The 25,460-nt window shown below is 35.4% G+C and overlaps 1 protein-coding gene across 2 annotated transcripts in view; it reads right to left on the bottom strand.

The window, feature by feature from the left end:
- NEGR1 (neuronal growth regulator 1) overlaps positions 1–25,460 on the bottom strand; it is an 836,437-nt gene that overhangs the window by 361,208 nt on the left and 449,769 nt on the right. For both annotated transcript variants that reach the window (XM_053655407.1, XM_053655406.1), the window contains one exon: positions 10,091–10,216. In XM_053655407.1, coding sequence (XP_053511382.1) covers positions 10,091–10,216 — 126 coding nt within the window. The remainder of the gene's footprint in view (positions 1–10,090; positions 10,217–25,460) is intronic.

A 25,460-nucleotide genomic window follows, 5' to 3' on the forward strand; every position in this document is an offset into this window, starting at 1 on the left:
ATACCCTTAAATTAAAAGTCTTAAATATATGTATGATGTACTACATAAAGGAGTTACTTAAAAATCTATGCGAAAAGACACACTCTAAAACACATAAAACCCAGTGGAATTCCAAAAAGTGCTCAAGTATACTGCAGGAGGACAGGAAAAAGAAAACAAAGAACAAAAACAAAGAAGGAATAAGCAGAGAACAAAAAAAGTAAGATGCCAGACATGAACCATAAAAAAACAGTAGTTAAAATAAATGTAAGTGATCTAAATGCATTGAATAAAATACAGAGATTGTCAGTGGATAAAAAAATAAAAAAGTAAAAAAAAAACATGACGACTACATGTTGTCTACATAAGACTCACTTAAAATATAATAACATATGTAGGTTGAAAATAAAAGGATGAAAAAAGAAAAAAAGATTGTTCATAGCAGCTTTGTTATAGCCAAAAACTAAAAACAACCAAAATATTCTATAATACACTATGGTTAAACAAATTGTGGTACATTCATATTGCAAGATACACACGCAGCAATAAAAAGAAACAAACTATTCAAACATGCTACAACTTAGATAAATCTCGAGAGAACTATACTGAGTGAAAAAGCCAATTTCAAAAGGTCATACATTGTATAATTCCATTTACATAACATGCTAAAAATAAGAAAACAAGATATAGAAATGGATTAATGGCCATCAGGGATTAGGGATGGTGTGAGAGGAAAGAGTTGATGTGATTATAAAAGGATGGTATAAGGATCTATGTTGATTATATAAGGATGGTGGATCTATGTTGCAAGAATAGTTTTTTATCTTAATTTTTCTGGTGGCTCCATGAATCAGCTCTTGTGACAAAGTGTAGAACTGTATGCTAGCACTTCACTAATGTCCATTTTCTAGTTTTGGCATTGAACTACAGTGACATGCGATGTAACCAACAGGAGAAACTGAGTGAAAGCTAAATGGAAACTCCCTTTGTATTTTTCTATGACTCTGGTTATTTCAAACAAAAAAATGAAAAATATTCATATTAGTTAGGGACAACTTATTTAAACACTTTGAGTATCGTGTTCATCTGCATATTGAGGATAATGATACCCACCACTAAACTTAATTTTGAAACTTAAATGAGCAATTGTGTGCAAGTACCTCACATTCTGCCTGGAGTACAGAAGAAAATGGATAAATTATAGCTGAACCATATTAGCTAAAATTGCATTAGCACAAGCTGCTCCTTATGTTAATGGGGTTAAGGTTCTGAACCTAATTCCAATGTGGAAGGGGGTAGGTTCTCAAACCACAAATCAATTGTCTGATATCAGCTGAGTATCCTATATTTCATTTCTGATACTATCTACCTAGAAATAGCATCAGAATCCACAGATTAAGGGCTCAGTCCCATAAGACTGCCTTTCCCCCCACTTAAGGTGACAGCGAAGCCCAAGTTTACCTGTGCTTCTAACTCACTGGCTACAATTGGGAGGTTCCAGTGACTGCCTTCCTTGTGTTTGATTAATTTCCTAAAGTGGATCATAGAACTCAAAGAAACATTTTATTTACCAGATTACCAGTCTATTAAAAGAGGATGGAACTCAGGAACAACCATATGGAAGAGACATGTAGGGCAATATACGAGGTCTGACCAGAAGGTATCCAGCCACGTACTATGGAAAATAGAAACATTTATTGAAGGAGATGAAAAATACAAGAAACACTGTTTATAAAACAATGACACCTCAGTCCCCTTTAAGATGGGCAAACTTGGGACCTCACATAATTCTCCCAAAGTCTCTTCCACTGTTCAGAACACACTGAAAAGTCCTTTATTGGAATTGCTATCAGCTGCCCAGTCATGTTTTCCTGAATCTCACTGATGGTCTGAAATCTCTTCCCTTTCAAAGGTGATTTTAGTTTGGGGAAATGCCAGAAATCACAGAGTGCCAAATCTGGGCTGTAGTGGGGCTGAGTCACCTGGGTGATTTGAAGTCTTGCCAAAACACTCTACATGACACATGATACATGAGAGGATGCATTGTTGTGATGAAGTTGCCCATCACCAGTTGCCCATAGCTGGGGCCCTTTTTATAGTATTGTATCTCTTAACCAATGAAGAACATTGAGGTAGTACTCCTTATTAATTGTTTGGCCTGGAGAGATGTACTCATGATGGACAATACCTTCCTGATCAAAAAACACAGCTAACATCGTCTTGATCTTGCTTTGCCATGACTTCTTTGGGTGTGGAGAACCAGGTGACTTCTTTGGGATGACTGGGCCTTCATTTCCAGATCGTAGCTGTATACCCATGATTCATCTCCAGCTATGACCTTCTTTAGGAAATATGGTTCATTGGTAGCAGTTGAATGAAGTTATTAGCAACATGATGTTCCTTCTGATCAAATGGCAGAAGCCACAGACCAATTTTGCCATGACATGTTTCATGTAAGACCCTGTGTCAAAGTCTCAGACACAGTAGTTTTGGAATCCCTAGATCAGCCTTCAGTTCTTGTACTTTCACTCACTGATCTTTGTTGACTGCAGCCTGTACACGCTCAACATTCTCAGGTGTTCTGCTTGTTGCAGGCCTTCCAGAAAATGGATCACTTTCAACAGACTTCTTGACCATCATTGAAGCATTTGTGCCACACATTTCATCATCCCTGAAAGCCTTCTGAATCATCCAAATAGTTTCCTTGGAGAAATGGTCAAACTCAATGCAAAATTTAAACCAGATTTATTGTTCTACTCACTCAGCCATTTTGAATGCAATGGCCACACAGTGCACATGCTCACTCAGTGGTGTCTACTGCCCCCATGGACAAAGAACTTTTTGTTGTTCACTCATGCGCATTCCAGTCCACTCTCTTTGGCTGCCAGGTTACATCAATGTTGCACAAACCATTCTTATTAACAATGGCCAGACTATTTTTTGTCAGACCTTGATGAGGGCAGCATATGAAAAAAGGACATTGAGCTTTCATGTGCTCTCCAGGCTTGTCATTTCCTACAAATCCACATGTTTACCAACCCAGGAGCTCTCTGAGCCCCATTTTTTCATGGAGGCTTTACATAGGCATGATTATTTAAATCAGTGGCCAATGGCAACTGATCCAACCTCTAGCTCTTCTTCTCTACTCTGAGATCAGAGAAATGGGAGTAAAAATTTCTGCCCCTCAATTATATGGTTGACAGTCTTGACAACCAGCTCCAGTCCATAGGTGTTCAAGATTCACCTCGTAACAAAAACAAAAGATATTTTTAATGCTCTCTTCATTTAGGCAATTGCAAGGGTTTTAGGAACTCTGTGCAAGGGTTAACAACCAAATATATATTTCTTAAAGCAAATCATAATCTCACAGGGGTGCAGCCACATTGAAGCTAAATGGAAATCAAAAGGCTGCTTCATATTTAGGGATGTGTTTGTGTTTACATTAGAGGGTGAGGTAATGGGCAAATAACAGAAAGAAAATATTTGCTTGTATTGGTACCCTGTAATCTCTTATCAAAATGTAATTTCTAATTCTAAAAAGTCACATGGAATGCGAGAACAGAGAATAGCATTCTTTAACTTAGCAATGTCTGTGGGGCCCCGTTTGTGCCAGGCCCTGTGCTACACAATGGGATACCACTGTAAACAGACACTGTTTCCTAACATAAGGTGCCCCTGATCCCGTAAGCCTTAGACAAACAAAGCCAATGACTATAATTCTGAGAACAGTTTCACTCAACTAGTGGCATAAGGTACTATGCAACTATGAAAGACAAAAAGCACCTGACTTTTCCTGGGATGCATTAGAATGGTTTCATAAAACATTGAAGGATAACTAGGAGATTGTTGACTGGATAAAGGGACAAAGGATGTTGCTAATAGCAGAAACAGTATGTGTCAAAGTAGAGAAATCAGACTCCCATTCGGACTAACTGGATGCATAGTTTTGCCTCCACATCTGGGTCTTCACTGCTCATTTTCCTTTAATCCTCAGAAGTTGGGTTTCTCCCTCATTGTTACTGAATTGTCACATGGGCACCAAACAATCCAACACAAAAGTAACAGTCTCACTCTTATTTGACTTGATTGCCATTGCTCGCTGCTCTAGAAAACTCTCCTCCTTTACTTTCTCAAAATCCTGGTTTTCTATTTGCATTCTTACATTTCTGACCACTTGTTAGTATTCTCCTTTATGAATGCCCAGTAATTACTTATTAAATAATAGTGATAAGTATTAAAGGGCTGATTTCAGAAAAGAGTGACAAACTTGTTTAAATGTGGACAATAGGAGTTAATTGAAAGGAAGAGATTAGAGAGGATATTAAATGAAATAAGAATCTAAAAAAAATGAGAAGGGATGGAATCCAGAACATAACAGGCGAAAGGTGACCTAACCAAACAGACATTATATTGAGTTAGGTAACAGTCTTAACTCCTACGGATAATCAGGATAGGATATTCTGCCAAAAGGCACTAGGCATATGGATATTAGACAACAAAGCATTTGAGACATACAGCCATTGTTTATCACATTTTTGTAGCTTCAGAGCCAAAATAATATCTTTGTCAGAAAATAACCACCAGCAGGATAGAGTCAGAGCTTTTCTGGAGATTCCAGATATCAAAGAATAGGAATAAACTAGGAAACAGAGATTAAGATAAGCAGCAATTAATAATAAGTAAAAATTTGACAGAGGTTTTCAAAATATCCCATATTTTTATCTGTAACCTATCATTTTAAAATTTATCTTTTAACTTTTCCTATTTTTTTGATTGAAGCTAGAATTATTGATAAAATGATATGTGATTAAATTTTTATTTTGTCTTTATATTCAAAATCAAGTGGTTTCTGTAAGGTTGTAAATGTTCTCCATCAACTCAAAGTGATTTTTAGCTTCATAACACTCTCATCCAAGAACAGCTATGTGAATTGCATTTAAGACCTGTAAATAGTACCCTCAATTTCAGAAATAGAGTTGGGGATTCTATCTGGTCAAAAATTAAACACATTTGAGTAGTATATTAATAGTTAATACAGGATATTTGCTCTAAGTCATGAACTTTTTCAATATTCTATACTATTCTATTTAATCTTCATAACACTTTTGTGAGTTGGGTATAATTATTACCAACACTTTATATTTGAAATTAAAGTGGTTAACAATTTTGTCTAAGATCTTACACTCTTAAGAGGAAGAGCTGCATCTTAGATCTAATTGTGATTGACATCAAAGTTCATGCTCTTAATCACTGATACTCTGGTACTGTCTGATGCAAAATAAATCACTTATAGGAATAAAAATAAATCGTGTAATTTATATTAGGAATATTTTTTAAACCTCAAAATTTTCTGAGTAGATAAGGAACCAGACAGAGATTAATCAAAACAATTTGATCTTTTGTAAACAAATATGTATGAACTGTCTAAATCTCTGGCAATAGAACAAATTCATCTTTTATTTATTTCTTAAGATAAATATTTTTTACTATTAGTTCATATTTGCATATACAACATTGCTGGCCCTGTTCTATGATTGTTTTTAGATAAAAGATGACTTGTCCTTTGCACTGAGGTTATTTAAGTCTTGTGGTTATTAGAATATCACAGGAAGTAGCCTCAGTCTCTGAGTCTCGGATAATTTTGCTATAAGGCAGATCAACTGTTATCTATTTTAAACCAATATATAATGCACTAATCCCAAGTGTACAGTGTGTAATTGCAGTAGGTGTAATGGTTGATTTCAGAGCAGGGGTGGGAAAGACACAAGATGAGCCTGGCATATATTTTCACACAGGGAAGTATGCAAATGCTAAAAAAAAATGATGTGACACAAGCAAGAGTCAGAATGAAGTTACCCCACTGGCCAAATCAGGACAGTGTGAGCATCAAAATAATTAAAATAGTAATGAGTCATAACAATTTTTAAAAGTAAGGAATGGGATGGGAAAATAGACAAAAAAACTGTACTTGAAAAATAACTAAATAAAATTTAAAAAATAAAAAAATAAAAAAAAAGAACTAATTAAAAAAAAAAAAAGTAAGGAATCCATAAATCTATGGCATAAGAAGTAGATGAATAACCAAATTAATCACAAATAAAGGAAAATGAGGCTCTTGTTTACAGTAGAAAGCCAAGTGCTAATGGGTGAAAGTTACAAGATTGCTTCAGCTAGAAAACAAGCAATAATTTTTTGGAATTATTAAGGTAAAGATTGGTTCACAAAAGAATCACTGATAATACTAAATCTAAGAGTAAGTTTGACAAATAGCAGATATTTGTATTTATGGCCTTAAAGTCCTCCCCTACGGCTTATTGGTAACATGGGGAGAGAGAAAAAAGTAACTGCACAGAAATCAGACAACATCTTGATTGGGTAATAGAAATTAACATCACAAATGAGGAACAGATGGATACCGTGTGCCTCTGGCTATCATTCCTTGAGAAGGTTACATCTTCATTTATTTATTTCCAGATGGGCATAACTAGGATCTAATGAAGAAACACGAGTCAAACTCAAAATGAGAGATACTCTATTTTAAACAAGGGGTACATGCATTGTCGAAAATGTCAATGTTCAGTAATGACAAAAAACGACTAAAGAATTATTACCCAGACTAAATAAGACTAAAGTGATATGATGACTAAATAAAATATTGGACTCTGTGCTAGAGGAAAAACAATTTTATAAAGGACATTATTCAATCAGTTGACAGAACTGGAAAATGAATAGTAGTTCAATAAAAGTATAATAACAATGATAGATGTATGAAAGTTGAAAACTGCATTATGGTTTTGTTGGAGAATGTCCTAATTCTTCAGAAATGCATACTGAAATAACTAGGGAGAAAAGAGTATGAAATATACAGGTTGCTCCAAATGATTCAATGAATATACAAACACACACACACACACACACACACATACACATATGTATTTTTCTATATACTCTCTGCACAGAAAATGGTGAAGCAAAAGGAAAAAATGATCCAAATGGAATTGAATAACAAATATAGCGTGTTCTTGAAGTGATTATTTCAATAACTTTTAAATATAAATTTTAAATTAATTCCTACATATAGAAGAAAAAAAGAAATTGTTGGTGCAAGTAAACTCCAAGGAAGCTCACATATCCTGAAACTTCCTAGGAGAGATGCTCTTAGGAAAAAACACACTGAGTTGTTTAAACTAAAAAGTGAAATAGCAACTCCAGCTGGCTCAGGTGATACCTGCGATGTGGCTGAACCACCGTCCAAGCTCCATGGGTTTCAGAGAGAAGCTCTGTGAAGCTATTATTCTGTGACCACACATTACTTACTGATTTTTAAAACGAGAATAGACCATAAGTTAAGTTGGCAAAAACTACCACAGATGTTGGTAAAAAAAGACAAACAAATCACACATGTACAAAACCTAGCCATTGTTTCTCAGGTTGACAGAGAGTACAGTTGATTCTAGAACAGCAAGGAATTGAAATGTACAAGTCCACTTACATGTAGATTTTTTCAATAAGTACCTGTGTTAATTTTGATTTGCAGATTAGAGCCCACTGATTCAAGAGAGCCCACTGTATGTACTGAGCTAGGCCATTTTATATAGGGAAGTTGAGTACATATTTCAGTGCCTGTCAGGGGGGTCCTGGAACCAATAGCCCTTAGGTACCAAACAACAAGTCAGATTTTGAGGGAGTCAAAATTTATAAGTGGGTTTTAGAATGTGCTGGGTCAACAGCTCTAACCCCTGCATTATTTATTTTTTTGATTTTAAAAAATTTATTTTTAGAAGGGAAGGGAAAGAGAGAGGGAGAGAAATATCAATGTATGGTTGCTTCTCATGTGTTCCCTGCTGGGAACTGGCCCTTGCTGGGAACTGGCCTGCAACCCAGGCATGTTCCCTGACTGGGAATCGAACAGTGATCCTTTGGTTCCCAGGCCCATGCCCAATCCACTGAGCTACACCAGCCAGGGTAACCCCTGCATTATTAAAGGGTTAATGATATATCTGTATCTATTTTCAACACTAAACACTTTATATGGTGGCTGCTGCTTTGAGTCACATTTCTTTTGTGACATAGCAAAAGAAAAGAGGGGAACATATAAAATATTGACATTTCTTAGGTAAAATTAAACATATCAGTGAATTCGACAATTTTGAATTCAAGTATAAATATATAAGTTGACAAAAGCTAAGAGAATTATCAGATGTTACTTAAACCAGAAACGGGACAGCGCTGTGCATTTGAATACAGATCATTAACAAATTATAATTTGAAATTATTAGATGCATTTATAAAAATATAAGCATGTCTAACTATTCATTGGATAATAACTAATATTTATGCTAATTTTACTAATAATTTTCTCTGTATGCAAGGATGAGGAAGACAAATCTATGCACAGTTCAACTCATAAACCCAATCTGTCTTCTTTCAGCTTCATAATGTTATCCATTATCATTATTCTAATAACTTCACTAACCAACATTCACGCTATTTAATTAAACTAAGAATGCATCCAAGTACTTTAAAAATATGCATAACAACAAGCACTGAAAAGCAGGAGAGTACAATCCAACATATTAATCTTAAATTATACAAAGATGTAAACTATGGGTTTTGTTCTTACAGAAAATATATTACCATACCAGATTTAAATCCCTGGAAAGATGGCTAAGAATCAGTCATACATTTGCATAGCACCTTACACTTTTTAAAGCACATTTATGCCTATTATCCACTTTGTGTCTTACAATAGCCAGGGGTTATTATCATTTGATTTTTGGAAAGTGGGACGCTAACTCAGCGTAACTGAGGGTAAGAGATTTGCATTAGAGCTGGCTGAACAGATGAATAGGGACGTTGAAGTAGGAGCACACATATCCTAACTGTTAGTCCTGGGTTTGTCTCCCATCCCACAGAGCCTGCCACTACTTTAGTGCTCACATACCAGCTTCTATGATTCTGTAGCCACTCTAGAGAGTGAAGTGTTGGCAGTCAGGAGTACACTTGTGTTTCGGAAATATTATAGAGGCCATAATGCATATTATATAAGTGTATACTGCTATTACATTGATTTTTTTCTCACATTAATAGCAATACTAAGCATATGATGTGAGTAAGTCTCATTAGATCTACTGCATAACTGAGGAAACTGAAAGACACTTAAGGATAAGTGATATTAAAGAAAGCATTAGCAGAACAAATAGATGTTCTAGTTGTACTCTGGCTACGGATACATAAAATGTGCCTTTCTGATTTCTTTAAAAGCATTTTCATCACAACAGCCTTGTTGAAGTGATTTCCACTAAAAATATAAAACAAATAGAACCAATTTTCATTACCTGAAACATTGTAGCAACCTGTTCATTAAAAGCACCACCTTCACTTTCATGGTACATTCAAAGCTATGTAGTTGAAATACTAAAATTTTACACAAGTTGATTCTGTTCAACTTCTTGCTGTGAAAACAAGTGTTTTGATGATGATTATCCTCAACTTCCCAAAGCAGACAACCACTCCCAGGTAGGAGGCTGTGCACTGAAATCTGAACACATATTATGTCCCCTCATTCCACGTAGTTATGTGATCTTGTTCAAGTCACTTACACTCTTGGGTTTTTAGACCCCTCATCAGTTAAAATTTAATTCTAACTACTATATCCTTGATTCTTACCTGCACTTTCAAATTAGACACTGCAACCTCATAATTTGTATAATGTGATTCTCTGCTGATTACCTCAGCAGCTCATGCTGGTCTATTAATGTGTGAATGCCAACAGAATAAAAGTCTTACACCATTGAAATGAAAATATTTCTCTTGTAATATTTCCATTTGGGCCTTTTCTCTATTGATTTGTGATTGTCCAGTATACTAAAATGAAAATAACTGGATTAACAATCAAGAGTCATAGATTCTATTCTGGGCTCTGCCTGATAATGTTCACTTAACTTTGGTGAACTACACGTTTTTAGGTATGAAGAAGAGATATAAAAATATGCATCCTGATGTCCTCATGAGTAAGATGTAAAGGGAATAAGTTGACTCAAGCTTGGAACAAGTGAGGTTACAGGAGAATACTGCACAGCACAAACAGCACTGACATGTTCTGCTTTACCTGATGGGGAGATGTGCCGCCAAGAAATGGAAGGCTCTGGTTTCCCAGTGGCCAAACAAATAAGGGTGACATTGGTTCCTTCATTGATGGTCATATCACTTGAGATGTCATATATCTTCGGAGGAACTGAAATGGTAAAACATGCAATGGTCAGAAAGAATATATAATCATCTGTTGGTCTATCTATGGTAACTCCATGATAACATGCAGCAAAGCTGTGGTGGTGAAATGTACATATGACCTATGACCATTACCCCCAAAATAGATTCTCCGCATCCTCAGGACTCTCCTAGAGAGGTTTTTTGTTGTTGTTATTGTTATTTGTTGGTTAGTCTTATTTTCTCTAATTTTTAGATATATAATATTTTAAAGTAAATGGAGTCTTTAATGACAAAAATGTTTAAACATTGCCTAAATTGAAATTTGATTGTAAATATTTTGCATTAAGTAAGCTAGAATATAGTCATTCTGTCTATTTTATTCATGTATCTTCACTATATGATGGCTTTCTTGATGAGAAGATTAAACAAAATGAAAATCTGGAAGAAACTTAAAAGAGCAGAACAGTTATGCCTACAGGCTGATTTAAGAGCTGAGTGAGAGGAAAATGTGTACAGGATTGGAAGGTAAGATCTCAGGGTCCTGAGGGCATTTTGGGCCTCAGTTTTCTATCTGCCAAATAGTAGAGCTGGAGATTCTCAGCATTTATGTTCAAAGCAGCACTATTCCCAAGAACTCGGAGACATGTGTTCAACAAAAGTTGTCTTGTCAGTAATGGCTAGAAATCACTGGTTGAAACCAACTCACTTGGAGAGGTTCTTTTTCTTAGAACCTCTGTTATGCCCAATGCACAGCTCAAGGAATAAAGGGGAAAATGTTATGATACATTCTTTATTTTTCCTTGAATTATTAGACTATGGAAGCTTTACCCCAGAACACTTGGTGGAATTACCGATCATGGAATACACTTTAGAAATGTTGAAAAAGAAAATCTCTGAATGAATGCCTCAGATGAAAATGTCTATTATTTTCTCAAATACCAAATCATCTCACTTAAATGTCAAACACCATGGATATGAATCTGGGTCCTCTACTGGCTGGTGTGTTATCTAGGGCAAGTTATTTAACATGTCTCAGTCTCAGTGTATCCATCTGTTTCCATCTGGGAGCTGGAGATAATAGTACAAACTTCACATAGCTGCTGTGAGAATCGAGCAAGTCAGGACATGTTACAGGACTTAGAACAGAACCTGGCATTGGTGTTAGCTCTTATTATTAGATACCTTAGAAGACATACATTGCATTGCGTTACTTTCAGTACTGTCTTTCTCCCATGCCTTGAAATGGCTCTCAGTAGCACTTCATCACTTTGAGAGTGTATAACTGCCATAAATTTTGGTTTTCTATATAAAAATTGTAGTATGCAAAAGTTCCTAGTTAAAGCTAAACAGATAGCAACTAGATACCTTGATAATTATAAGAAAAATAGAATTTGTTAATTATTAGATTCTTAGTTTCTTTATGCAAGAGATTTCACAGTTATTTAAAAAAACACAGTAACTAAAATCTGTCATAAGGATAAATTAAATCATCTATACTTTGAATATTATCTTTGATTGTTTTCAATGAAACTATAACCCTACTACAAGAAAATCTAGAATAATGATTTCAAATATAAAGAATTTCAGTATATGTAATGGTTGCTATGATTGAATAAAAGGCTTCTTCCAAAATGATATACAATTGTAATGTTTCTAAATGACATTTTAATTGGCATTTAAAACATATTATCATTAAACTCTTCAGTGAGCTCTTCTTGGGAAAATAATAAAAAACAAAAATCATTCCAGAAGATATTCTTTTTAGCTTAACTGAAACAGAACAAAAATAGAGACATTAAAATACCATACTAAGAAAGTAAGGAAATATGTGAATGACTTACTACTGAGAACATGAGAGTTAATAAAAATAAATTTATAATAGTAAACAGGAATATCATTGACTATGTGGATGCAGGTATAGATTTGACATAATAAACTCTGAAATATAAGATATGTGTCACACATACACAAACACATAGACATGCAAACAGTGTGCATATAAACCAATGCAGACTCTTCAGAAAATAGAATTAAAAAGTTAGAGATCACTTTTTCCTTTATATAGAATATAATACACAGAGATCAGCAGAGCTTGGCTAGTTTCTTTGTATATTTTAAAAATACAAGTGATTATTTAAAAGTAGTGATGAAGTATCATAAGACCATGCATTCTAGCCTTTTAATTACATTATTTTCTCAATTCTATCTGATTTCAAATAGTTTAGTTTCATCTTATATATACATATAAGTTAAATATGTTTCACTTTATATTACACATTTACTTATATTTTAAGCAGTAAACATAGTGTGATAAACTAACATTAAGCACAATATTTGACTTCAAAAAAACCAATATAGTTCCTTAGTCATAAACTTAGGAACTAGGGAAAATTGCGTGGTGGGGAAAGAGTGTTGAATTCCAGGTGTGACATGTCATCTCAGTGATTGCAATCACCTCTCGGGGCATCATAATTGAGGATATGACACAGGGAAGGAACATGTGGAAAGAGGAGGCTAGTAAAGGAAAATCCCTGTGGCAAGCCTCTTCTCTGCAGAATGCGTCACCTGTTGATAGCAGATACCGTGTGTAAGGAGGCAGGCGCAGGCAATGAAAGCCTTTACGTGCCCTGTAGTTTGTGAAGGTAAAAACAGATGTTGCTTCACTGAATAGTCAAAGCCATTGCATCCTCAGTTTAAGGCTTCTATAGAGTATGATGAAAGGCTAATTCTAGACACACAAGAAATGTAAAAATTTCAAAGTATAATCCTTGTCCTGAAAGAACTTAAAATTAAAAGGAGGCAGAAGGGTATATAACTAAGATAAAATAAATATTTTCCACATTTTACTTTACCATTTTACATGAGTAACACGTATCTACTAGGTATGCCTTCTGGGTTCAAATGGACAGAGATTGGTTTCTTCTTTTTATTATTTTTTAATGTGAAGCATGTGGGACATTTTATGCACAAAGCTATTCAATGTGGTGTTTATAATGGAGAAAAACTAATGATAACCTCGATATGGAACAATGTAAATGGAGGTATTTGTCAGGTCTACCTCCATGGTAGTGGGGAAGGGTTTGGGACGATTCCAGGGAGCATCAGGCTAAAGGAAACTCGACATGCTTCTCCGCTGGGCAGCTGAAGCAGGGGGGAATAGTGGTATCTTAGGCTTCTTAAGACCATCCAGTTCTGGTAGCTCTCCCTGGGTTACCATTGGTGTGTAAATGAGGCACACACACAGGTGGGAAGGACTCTGTTGGGCTTTGTGAATGACAAAGCAGTGTGTCTTATGGCATGTCCAATATGCTGCACTCTAGCATACAAAAAAAATGAGGAGAGTTAAAATAACTTACTGTTCTAGATGCATGTTCCTTTTCTATCTACTTTAATCCAAACTTTATCAAAGCTCTTTTTAAAGAAATTTACCTTAAGTGATGTCTTTAAAAATGAGCAAATGTGTTCAATCAATCTCTAAATTATCACTAAATATCTACGAATATTTTAACTCACTAAATATCTATGAATTTTAATAAGTGTTTTGGATTTCTGTGTACATTATTTATTTGTGACAAGAGCAGAGTAATAAAGACATACATTATTCAACTAAATGTAAAATTGTTTCATTGGCAGAAAATAATTATTATAACATTATCATGACACCAAAAACAAAAATAGCAAAAGACAGAAGTTCTAGATTTCATACTAAATCACAGAATAATCTCTCTCCTAATTGGGAGTCTAATTGAGGATATACAAGACTTTACAAATGAGTTTAAAATTATTTGTTGTATATCACCAGTTAAGGAGATTATAAAATACCAGCAGCTCTCCACAATATAGATTAAAAGTAGATTTAAAGGTTGTGTTAGGATTACATGTTTTGTAAAATTCCCCGATACTTTAAAAGAAATCACTCTTGATCTCTCAAATTAATAACCTGCTTGACTTTAATTATTCAAGGATCTCAAATTCAACTGCTACCTGGTATGTCCTGTCCTCACCTCCTGTTCAATTGATTTAATGATGAGAGAATGATATGTATTTAAATGCATCTATATATTTAAATTCTCTAAAGGTAATTTAAACCTTTTATTGTCTCAGTCTCTCCAAAAATTATGTGGCCTGACCTGTCCCAACTGCCTCCCCCGATCTGAGTCATCTATGACAGTGTTCTCCAGCAGGGGTAAGGCGATATCAGCAAGGAGAATCTTAGAATACATATGAAAACCAAATTCTAATGACTCCCACTCAGCCAATCATTTCATGTTAGTCCTTACTATTTACAGTATAATGGGTAATTTAGTTTGTGAGAGGCGGCATAGCTTTATTATTATTATTATTATTATTATTATTATTAATGTGTTCTTATTTTCTGTGCTATATAAATAAATTTTTGTTTGTTCAATGAGCAGCTTTCACTGATTGAAATAAAATTTCTTCCAAGAATTGATCTTGTAGTCTGGAATATAACCATTAAAAAATCAAGACAAGGGTGAATAATCTATACATCACAGGAATCATATAAACATAGTTTTATTTTACTAAAAGTCTGCTCAGATGATTTTCAGAAATAATAAATAAAATAAAGTTTACATCTATACTAAATGTCAGTAGATGCAAGGCTGGGTCACACATGATATGGAGAACCATTAGAGGATGTATTTGATGGTTATTTGAACTGTAAATTCAAGACATGGACTATTTGGATCTGTACATTTACATTGGCTCACTGGAATCAATGAAATGCCCCATTGAGTTCTTAAGTTGTAATAGTCCATGAAACACCACAGATACCAATCTGTTTGGAGGGATTTCAGGCTGCCAGGGCTAAAAGCTGGATGGAGTATTTATTCCAAACTATGTACCACTTATTTAGTTAGACACTCACATAGTATAAAAGAAACCAGTAAATCAGTTCAGCATTTATTGTAACCACAACATTGCTTAGACGGGATGTAAAATTAGTGTTTTAGAGTGCCCCAAGTGTGCTCCCACTCATTCTCTGAAGGTATAGGTGCATTACCAAACGTTTTTTAAAGGTTTTAATATATTTATTTGAATTATGCACTCAATCACTAGATCTGTCCTTCAAATATGTTTCCCAGGCCAAGCGAGAAAAAAATAAAACAAAAGTGATTCTGTAGTTCTGGTGTTCTGTTTGACTAACCTCTTTACAGTGAAGTCCTCCACCCTGAAAACTTACCAGAAAGAAGAAACACTGAAATGTAAATTTTGGAGTGAATGCTAAAAGGTTAAATTTGTGTTTTAAAACATTGTGTCCTTGATGACACTGATCATCTTAAAGATGATCAGTTATTCTGGGTGCCTATCTTATTGAAATAACCATTTGTTTCCACAGCCCTTTGTCCCTTCTCGCTCCTCTTTTTCTTATAGTTTCTTTGTTATAGTGTTCTTTACAATCTGTCATTGTCATTGGTTTAAGGCCTGTGTTCTCTTCACAGCACATAAGTAAAGTCCTTGTTGTAGAAACATCACATACTTTATTCAAGAGCATATATGTCACCAGCACCTAAGAAAGAGCCGGAAACATATAGGATATTCAACAAGTAGCTGCTTTATTTTTCTTTCATGTGCTGAGCTAATATTTCTTCAACTGATTAAAGATTTCCTCTAAAATCCCATACCCTGGCAAGATCATATAATAAAAATTCCGAGAATATAGTGAGTATTTAATTATAATGCCATGGGTCTTATGTGACTTTTTTCAAGGGTCCTCTGAGTTTGGAAATTCTGTATTCCTTTCACTTCATTTAAAATAATGGTATGCTTTCATCCCATTACTTAGTATAGTTTTTGTCATGCAAACTCAGAGAAATAATTGGAGAATAATCATATAAATTTATTTTGCACAGAGTGGGCTGTGGCATTTTAGGCAGCACTGTGTGCATTGTTTATTTATTTTTACTTGATAAGTTATGCAAATTCAGGGTCTAAAGGATTTGAGTTTAAGAGTATGCATGTATATTTTTTAATTTATTGATTTTTTAGAGAGAAAAAAGAAGGAAAGTACAGAAGGGGAGAGAGAGAGGGAGAGAGAGAGAGAGAGACATCCATTTGTTGTTCCACTTATTTATGTATCCATTGGTTGATTCTTGTATGTGACCTGACTGGGAATGGAACACTCAACCTTGATGTATCAGGATGATGCTCTGTTAACCAACGGAGTTACCTGGCCAAAGCTGTATGTTATTATTTCTGTTTTATTTTATTTTTATCTCCACAGACTTGGAATCTGGTTTAGTTCAAATAAACCATATCTCTGAAGATTTTTCAAAGGGCTTGAGTGAACAAGCTAGACATAGCTATAAATCTTGAGAGAATTGGCTTTTTCTGCACTTCCATATCTGGAAATGGCTGGCAATAGCAAAAGAACAGTCCTCCTTTCCTGAGGCTGGCACTTCCCTTTTCAGTCTTGGCAAGCCCCCAGAAAGTGAGAGCAGATCTACGTTATATAACAAACCTCCTGAAAAAGGTGCTGTTCTCAAACTGAGAGAAGAAATTGTTTCATGATGTTTTCTTTTTAAATTGGTTAGCACAATTGTGGGTGCCTGATGATTTCCTGGCCTGAGTCTAACTAGCAACACCATTTTGTCCAGCTCATAGACTATAACTGACATTTTATAGATGATGACATTTCAGAGACTTCGATGGCTTCTCCCTCATTCCATCACTCAGCTAGTGGTAGGAGGAAAACATATCCAAGCATGACTTGTAAATGCAAACTTGCCAGTTTTGTGAATGACCTACTGATGAAAGATGGCAGAACTACTTTTGTGCACAAAGAACATGTTTCAGGAAAATGTATCTTTCAGACTTCAGTTCAAACTTTGAATCACATTGCTTAGTAGTTTTCCATTATTAGAAAACCTGTGTGCACATTTTTCTCAATCTACTGTGTCTTTCAGCTATATAAAATAGCAAAATAGCCAATGACCTATTTTAATCCACCCATTCCCTCCATCCATCCAAATATTTATTGAGCACCAACTCGATTAGGCAGACTAACCTTAAATCAATGTCTAAAGAGTTAGAAAGACTTAACAATATTAATTATAATATGGAGTCATACATCCTACAAAGTGGATTTGGTGGCCAGGGGTGTTTTGAGAACACAGAACAGTAAATCTAACTCTGCCAGGGGAGTCAGAATTGGAGGGAATACTGATGCTAGATAGGGCTTTCTGAAACAGTTGGCACTTAAGTGGAATTTGATGGTTAAAAATTATAGGGTTTTTTTTTTTTTGCATCCAGACAATCATCAGGCTAATATGATTAAGTTTTTTTCAATTCTAGGAATGTGAGGTAGGCTAACTCAGGCAGGAGGTCATATACCAACAGATAGAGAGTAAATTCCAGTACTTACAGGCTTGGAAACTGATTCCAAGATACCAGAAAGATCTCTGCTTACACATTCCTCTCTTATTTAAAATCTCTACTCTAATTAGAGAGGCCCTCTTTCACATCCTTATAGCAGTTATTTGTCTTTAAGGGCCTAATATTAAAATGTTACTACCTGGATGAGAGATGATACTTTAATAGCTTGCATTAATTTTAATTCTTGCTGAGAGCAACATAGTGTATGTAATGAGGGCTTCATACTGGAGGTAGAAAGGTGTCATGGGCAACTTCCCCCACTGTGTTATTTTCCCTTGGGAAAATCCAGCATTAGTTTTGGTAAGAGTGAGCAAGACAATCAGCAATGCAGAGAGGAAAGTAAGCAAGCATCTAAGAAAAATACACCCCATGGGATATGTCGTTATGGAAAAATCAAAGTGGAAATAACATCCCTCTCTCTTTCCCTTTTCTCCATCTTAGCGTGACTGCCTAATACATAAATTATTCATCAAGTCAGTACTTCCTAAATTTTAAGACAGATTTTCTCACTGAAGTAAACTGCAGGTCACTGACAGACAGATTTTCAGTGGCAAATACACACACAGTTTAATGAGGTTCTGGTTTAGAAAGGATAGGTTTGGATAGCTTAATATTTAGTTAATGATTTTAACATTTTTGATTGAAGGCATCTTTTCTACTTTCTATATAAACATTTTGAAGTGAAAAATACAACATTGCTATATAAGAGTTTCAACATTTGAGACTGTAAAGGATTTTTGTTTGCTTCATTTTGGCTAGAAGATCAATAGCTGGCCTCTACACATGAGTGTTTATGCACCAGAGTTCAAATCCCTGCTGTACCTCGGGCTAGCTCCAACTTCACTTATTGGATGGTTCAAAGATATAAAACACTGCTGAAAATCGAGACCGGAACAGCAGCTACTCCCTCAGGCAGTAGCAGCAGCAGCTGCAGGAAGAGGAGGAGGAAGGCTAGAGCCTGCTGTATATCACAGGGAATCTACAATACCTGCTTACTTCACTCTTCTCCCTGGGAGCAAACCTCCCTCCCCAGTATGCAGTTACAAAACACAGAGGAAGAATGCCAGAACTGAAGTACATCAGAGCACACAAATGCAGGTGCCCATACTGAGGTATGCTCGTAAGGCAGAATTCTTAAGGAACCAACTTTGTATCTTTAAAACCTGAAGTGATGATAACATTTTATTAAGAATTAATAACGAGCTTTTTTTTTTTTCCTGGAAACAATTTGGCAGTATACACTGAGAACTTAAAAAAAATTCTAACCCAGTGATCCAATGATTTCTCCTTCCAGGAATTTATCTTGAGAAAAGCAGGTGCCCTTTTTCAGTCACTATTCCCATCAACCTGGTGGCCAGCTCCACTGTTCTGTTTGGAAACATGCCAGTAACACCCTATGGGGTGGCCTGGTTGAACTCTTCTTGCCTCATCCTTGGCAATGAACTACTTTCCACATAAACCAGAGGAAATAGCCCAGCTGTGTCATACTACAACCCAGCTGCCTTCTTTGCAAACATTTCCCATCTCTAAAAGCTTGCTTTAGCATTTTTGAAACCTGAGTCCAATGTCTATTCTTGGACTCATAGAGTTATAACGTAACACCTGGTTTCTCCTTTCAGGAGGTAAGCCTGTTTCGGTTAAATATGAGTTCTCATTGATAGACTCAGGTTTCTGTAAATGTATTTTAGCAGATTTTTATCTAAAGGCTGCTATGTTTTTTGTACTTGCAGAGATGGTGCCTCATTGCAGCACAATCAGAAAAATCATGCCTTCTTTAAAGTACTCTGGTTTCTTTGAACATAATATTTATTTTCCTAATTATGAAGGTACTATAGACCAATTGAATTAAATGTGGAACTACATATAAAGAATGAGGAAGAAAAACCCAAAAGCACCTATTAGGTCAAAACATCTAAAATAATCTTTAGACAGATTAAAAACAAAAGGCTCCAGGTAATTTCATGTGGTTTCATTTGCTATAATCCCAGCATTCAGAGAAAATCACTATTGCTTTATATATTTCACTTTGTATTGTATGCATGCATTTTTACATAGATGCAAGAGATTTCCATATGGCCCAATGTCCTACCCAGAAAATTGTGCTTAAGTCGTGGCTGACAATATCCCACCCCTTTCTTTAAGACTTACATCCTTTAGAAACTGAGCTAGAAGGTAGTAGGATTCAAAATACAGCATTTTTGTTCTCTCCCTTTTCTCATCGGGCACATGTCTAATAAAAGGATACCTACAGCAAAGTTTAATATTTGTTGGACATTACTATGTATAATGTAGTGAAAGCTTAACAATTTTTATTTTGTTGGCAGAGGTGAGGTCTATCTTGGGGGCAAAATTCTATATATCCCATCCCTAACTTCTCCTTCTACCCACCCACTTGCTTCTTTGCTAGTTGGCTTATGGAGCAGTTTTCTTAATGTGGCACCAAATACTTTACCCATCATAAATGTCACCTTTGTACTCTTCCTGCCTGATCCTCAGTTGAATTTGAGTAGGCTTCTGGATGCCTCAAATGATAGAGTTGAAAAGAAAAGCTATGTGACTTCCAAGACTCAATCATAAAATGTCATTGTCATCTGCCTTATTTTCTGGGGACACTGGCCCTTGGAGGTCTGGGCTGCTATATGATTTGCCTAACCCCCATGGACCCACCATGCTGGAGAAAACATGTGGAGACACCACTTACAGACCTCGCATGGTAAAGTTCTGAAACAACAGGAAAGAAAAGCAAGCTTAGGAAGCACCTCAGCCCTTCCAGGACCTAACTGTTGAAGTCATCCCAGCGAGACTGCAAATATCGTGTCTGTATTCCAGTATTGTGCATACAAAGCATAATTGCAGTTTTTCAAAATGACCAAGTTTGGGCATAGTTTGAAAAAAAAATGAAAGTTGGATGACTTATACTGACTTCAAGACATTATTATCAAGGTACAAAAAAGAAAGTGAAATAGGCATCACAGAGACTCCAAAATATATGAGAAAATTTCCCAGGAGGCTCAAAGCCCTAGTTACTTGCATTAAAAGCTGTGATACCTAAACAAAGCATCAGTAACTGATGTAGGTGAAGACACGCTGTTCACGGGTACATTGTGAGTGACAGGGTCTGGTGGAAAAAGCACCAGTTCAGAGAGGACAGATACCAGTGACAATTTTCATTTAGAAAATGGATTTCCAGGTTTGCTAGTCTTCAAAACATAAACTTTTCCATTTGTTGGTACCATACAAACTCATCCAAATACCTGTGACTTACCCTGGCTCCAAACCAAATGGTACCATTACGGGAATTAGAAAAATTTGCCACTTACTGAAGACATTTGCTCATCGCATACTGGGAAACTGTCATAATATAGAAATCTACATGATCTATGAAGGTAAACAGTGCCCATAGATTTATGTGTGTACAAAATCCTCACCATATGCTCCAAACCCTGTGTGGTCTGGATTCAGCTGAAGTCTTAATTCTACCATCCTGGAAAGCTGTCTGACTGTAGTTTTGCCTTGTAAGACCTAAGTAATCTACTTTTGCATTACAGTGCTTGGTTTCTCATAGTAAGTGTACTTTTCACACTAATGTATGGTTGCTCATGTGTCATAGAATAACCAAGGATAGATCTCCAGAGTGACCAGGAAATATTCTAAGAATAGAATTTATTCAGAAATTCAAATAAAAAAACATGATTTCCATTAATATTCTGTACCCCAAATAATTACCTATGTTTTTTAAATCATGTTCCTTTATTTACTTTCTCAAACACAATGCTTCATATATCTTTTCTGAGTGCAATAACCAAATGTTACCATGCAACTATATGCCAGAGTCCTATGTTTACAGGCACGATTCTCTCTAAAATTGGGTTAAAAGATAATTTGCCATGTCGCTGGCCTCTAAATCATTAGTCACAGTGGCCTAAGTGCATTCTCTTAAAATTCAATATCAAAGAAATTGCTCTTATGACATTAACTATATTATATTCAAAATTGTATAAATTATTGAAATACTACTATGACTACTGCCAAGATATAAGATGGTTCCCACGGAAAAAAGTTGCATTTTAATTATTCATGCATTGGAAAAATGTCAGTCTCCTGCCAGATATTGTTTTATACTGGGGTTAGCTTCTGGGAGTTACATTTAAATGTGAATCACAAAAACTCTGAAAATTTCATATACTCATAATTATCTTGCTTTCAATAAGAGGGTTATCTTTTTAACTCATTCATTTCCATCAAGTGGGTTCAATGTCATAAATTGTCTCATATCTAGGTTTTAATATACGGAGCATTTCATTAGTAGAGAAAGCACTCATAGGTAATTTAAGACATGATAAAATGATATAGAGGGCTTTTATAAAAATACTGAAATTTGGTGACTTAACATTTATTCAGTATTTTAAGTACAATATAGAAATTATATAACCAATTAACTATATATACAAACACACATAAACTCTACATGGGCATATGTATGAATATATACATATATGTACATTTGTTACATAGTCGATACATATTATGTTGAATATGTGTGTATCTTTTAACATCATTGCGTTCCTTGTTAATGCTGGAATATGGTAATAAAAGGGCAAATGTGATTAAAGAAAGGCAAACCTTAAAATATCTCTCTATACAAATTTATATATGATTTATTTGATCAGAAGGTAGCTATTTATCACTTCCTATGCACCAGGAAATAAAATAGGTGCTAGTTTTTAAAAAAACTAATAAAATAGAATCACTTCTTTCTAGTACCTTATATATTATGAGAGGAAGCAAAGATTGAGGTGAATTAAAACTATAATTATATAAAGTTATAAAAGAGACAAACACATACAATATTAAATGTAAAAGGAAATCACCCAACCCAGACGGAGAGGAAAAGAGGGTGGTGGAGATACAGAGATGAATTCTGGAATAATATGGTGTAGACATCTAAACAGAGAAGGGCACTCCAAGAAGACTGACCCGTACGAAGGCGTAGAGGTGGGAAACGGGACGCATCTGCCGAGTGTGCACTCAGCCATGTGGCCACAGCAGTCGACTGAACTGCTGTAGCTGGTCCCAGCTGAAATTATTCCCTCTACACTCACGGGCTATGAACAAGTTAATTTTCCTACATTTCTCTGGAGAACTCATATAAATGCAAAAACTGTTATATGTTAATCCCTGAGTATTTTACACAATCACACTGAGTACAGTAAGTGCTCAGCAAGTGTTGAATAAGAATAGTTTCATGAGTTCTAAATTTTCCTTATTTGAAGAGTTAGTCTTTACCACATTCATTGAAAAGTCATTTTTCTCATATTAATTACTACATTCTGAGTAACAAATATTGTACTATTTCTCCCTTTTGAATTAAGAAAAAAAAACATCGTGAGTAAACTACTCCCTGGGTTACTCTTAAGAGACGTTTGTTTATTTTACCTTCTCCAAGGTACTAGGTGTGTACATATTTTCATATCCCAGCTGAAAAATATCACGTCCTTTTAGATTGGCTTTCCAGATAATATATTACATTTTAAGACTTAAAAATGCAGTTAAAATGGAAAAGTATATTTCCTTGGCTACGTGTTCTGTAACGACCTCTCCCACCTGTGGAACTTGCTTGTTTTGAACACACCAGCCTCATCCCTTGGCAAAATCTCCCAAAACAAGCCAAATCCTCTTTTCTTTCTGAAAGTTGGAACACTCATGTAATCTACCCCAAAAGCATTAGCTCTTTGCTGTTCTATATTTTTGCCTATACCTATCATAATTATTCTTTTATCACAGCTACTACTGTAATGGAAGGGTAGAAAATACCTTTACATTTTTGGTTTGAGGGTTGAGAGAATAAAAGGGAAAGGTTTAGTCCTGTCAAAATAGCTAAATTTACCTTTTAGATAGGTTACATAGCTTAGTTAGGTGCAAGGATGTCTATGAACATACTGAGTGTATAAAAATCTCAGAAATCATTGACAGTTGTTAATGATAGTTTGAACAATGGAATGGAGAAATGTGGACAAAGAATTTGCAGAGCCAGGAAGAATGCTGTCTGGTAAAGCAACTACAAGTAGTGTTGGTGGGTGGGTTCATGTTAGCATGGAGGGAGAAAGTTAGAGATGTGCCACAGGAATCTGTTTCCCCCTCTCCTTTGCTCAATGTTAAATAACTTGGAAGACACTCTCAGAGACATGCTTACGGATGAAACCATACTGGGGGTCATGTGTTTAGTTGTAATCACTACAGTTTAAAGAGTGAAACACTGGTAAGTTATTTCACAACTAGTGGCCAATCAGAACAGTGAAATGACCAGATATGATACCATGTACAGACACAGCTGAGGAAGCCAGACATGTTTACATAAAGCTAAGAAATATAAGAAAGGAAAAAAAATTGAGTTGGTTTGTGGATTTATTCAAAGTTGTTCTAGTGGATGGAATAATGGTAGATTTCTAGTCATTATAATAAAGTACCATAACAAGAAGTATCCTCTCAGTGAAAGTATTTTATAAAAATGTAAGCTCCCTGTTATCAAAATTCTCAGGGAATATGGAAGACCAGGAGGATTAGGGAAGGGATTACCACTTTGAGTGGGTACTTGGGTTAAAAATGCTCATAGGCTTTTTCAGCTGTAGGGTTCTTCACACTTCGCTGCATGGTATATGGGTATATGAGAAAGCACATCAAAGTAAGAGAAATGAGCGTGATGAAGGGTCTGATTAAAGGGTTATTTTTACTGTTTCTTCTGTGTGTTTAAAATATTACAGATCCAAATAAATTCTATGGAACTTGTGGAATGGAAAGAATGTTTAGTTGCTATCTTTGGGGAAAAAACAACTATTTTCTATTATCTGAAATCTGCATTGGCCAATTTTATATTTGCCTTTCTAAACATAATATGAGTATTACATCAAGTATTTATACCTAAGCAGATTTTTGTGAGTTTGTGTGCATTATAGCAGCCACAGTGTATGCGCCCAGATCAATGCACTAGTATAAGCAGATGGAAATATATTTCTCAGTTGATGAGTAACACAAGAGCCCTTCTTATCCTGTTTCAGCAAACACCTAAAACCACATAGTTTCTGCCCTGGCTTATCTTTTGTTCTACATTTATCTTTGAATTGCTTTTAATCTTCAGAGACAGGATGACCACCTGTGTTTCAAACATATTATAAGAACAGCAGTGACTGTGGTTCATTTCTGCCAGCCAGTTATTTTATTGAAGAAAACAGGTACCAAATGACAGCAGAGTCACCAGCTGATAACAAAAATTATTATGTATATAACATGGTGCTTTTGGTAGGGAGTCAGCACAATCGTGCTGTGATTTTAACATCAAACTGTTTCTATCAGGCCGGGAGGTGGAAAACTCAAATGGTCCCTTAAGAAATGGCATTGTGTGCTTGATACTAAGTGGCACTTTTTTAAAAAGTTGGATTAAACAAAATTCTCAGGAGAAAAAAAATACACTTTGCAGTAGAGAAATGTAATCTGTTTCTTTCTGGGTGTAGCAAGGGTACTAATGGATCACCAAATTCCTTTTCTCTTCTTTACAGAGGGCTAGATTCTGTTTCCCATGATATCTTGGACTTACTTATGACTCGATTTTAAACAATGGAATCTGAGCAGAGACAAGGTGTGCCACTTCTAGTCTTGGCCCATGAAAACTTTCTCTCCATGGTACCCCATGTTATTTTCCCTACACATAACCTTACACATTGAAAATCACATATTGAAGATGCCAGAAATACAAGATAGACAGCTGGTTTCTGGGGGAGTGTAGCCTGCCTATTAGGAACAATTAATTTGGATGTTCTATTAGCAAAAAAGTAAATAATATACCAATCAGCCTTATTGAAGGGATCTACCAATAT

The sequence above is a fragment of the Artibeus jamaicensis genome, unplaced genomic scaffold, assembly GCF_021234435.1.
Source record: "Artibeus jamaicensis isolate MK-2021 breed Jamaican fruit bat unplaced genomic scaffold, CSHL_Jam_final scaffold_1019, whole genome shotgun sequence".
Classification (NCBI taxonomy): Eukaryota; Metazoa; Chordata; class Mammalia; order Chiroptera; family Phyllostomidae; genus Artibeus; species Artibeus jamaicensis.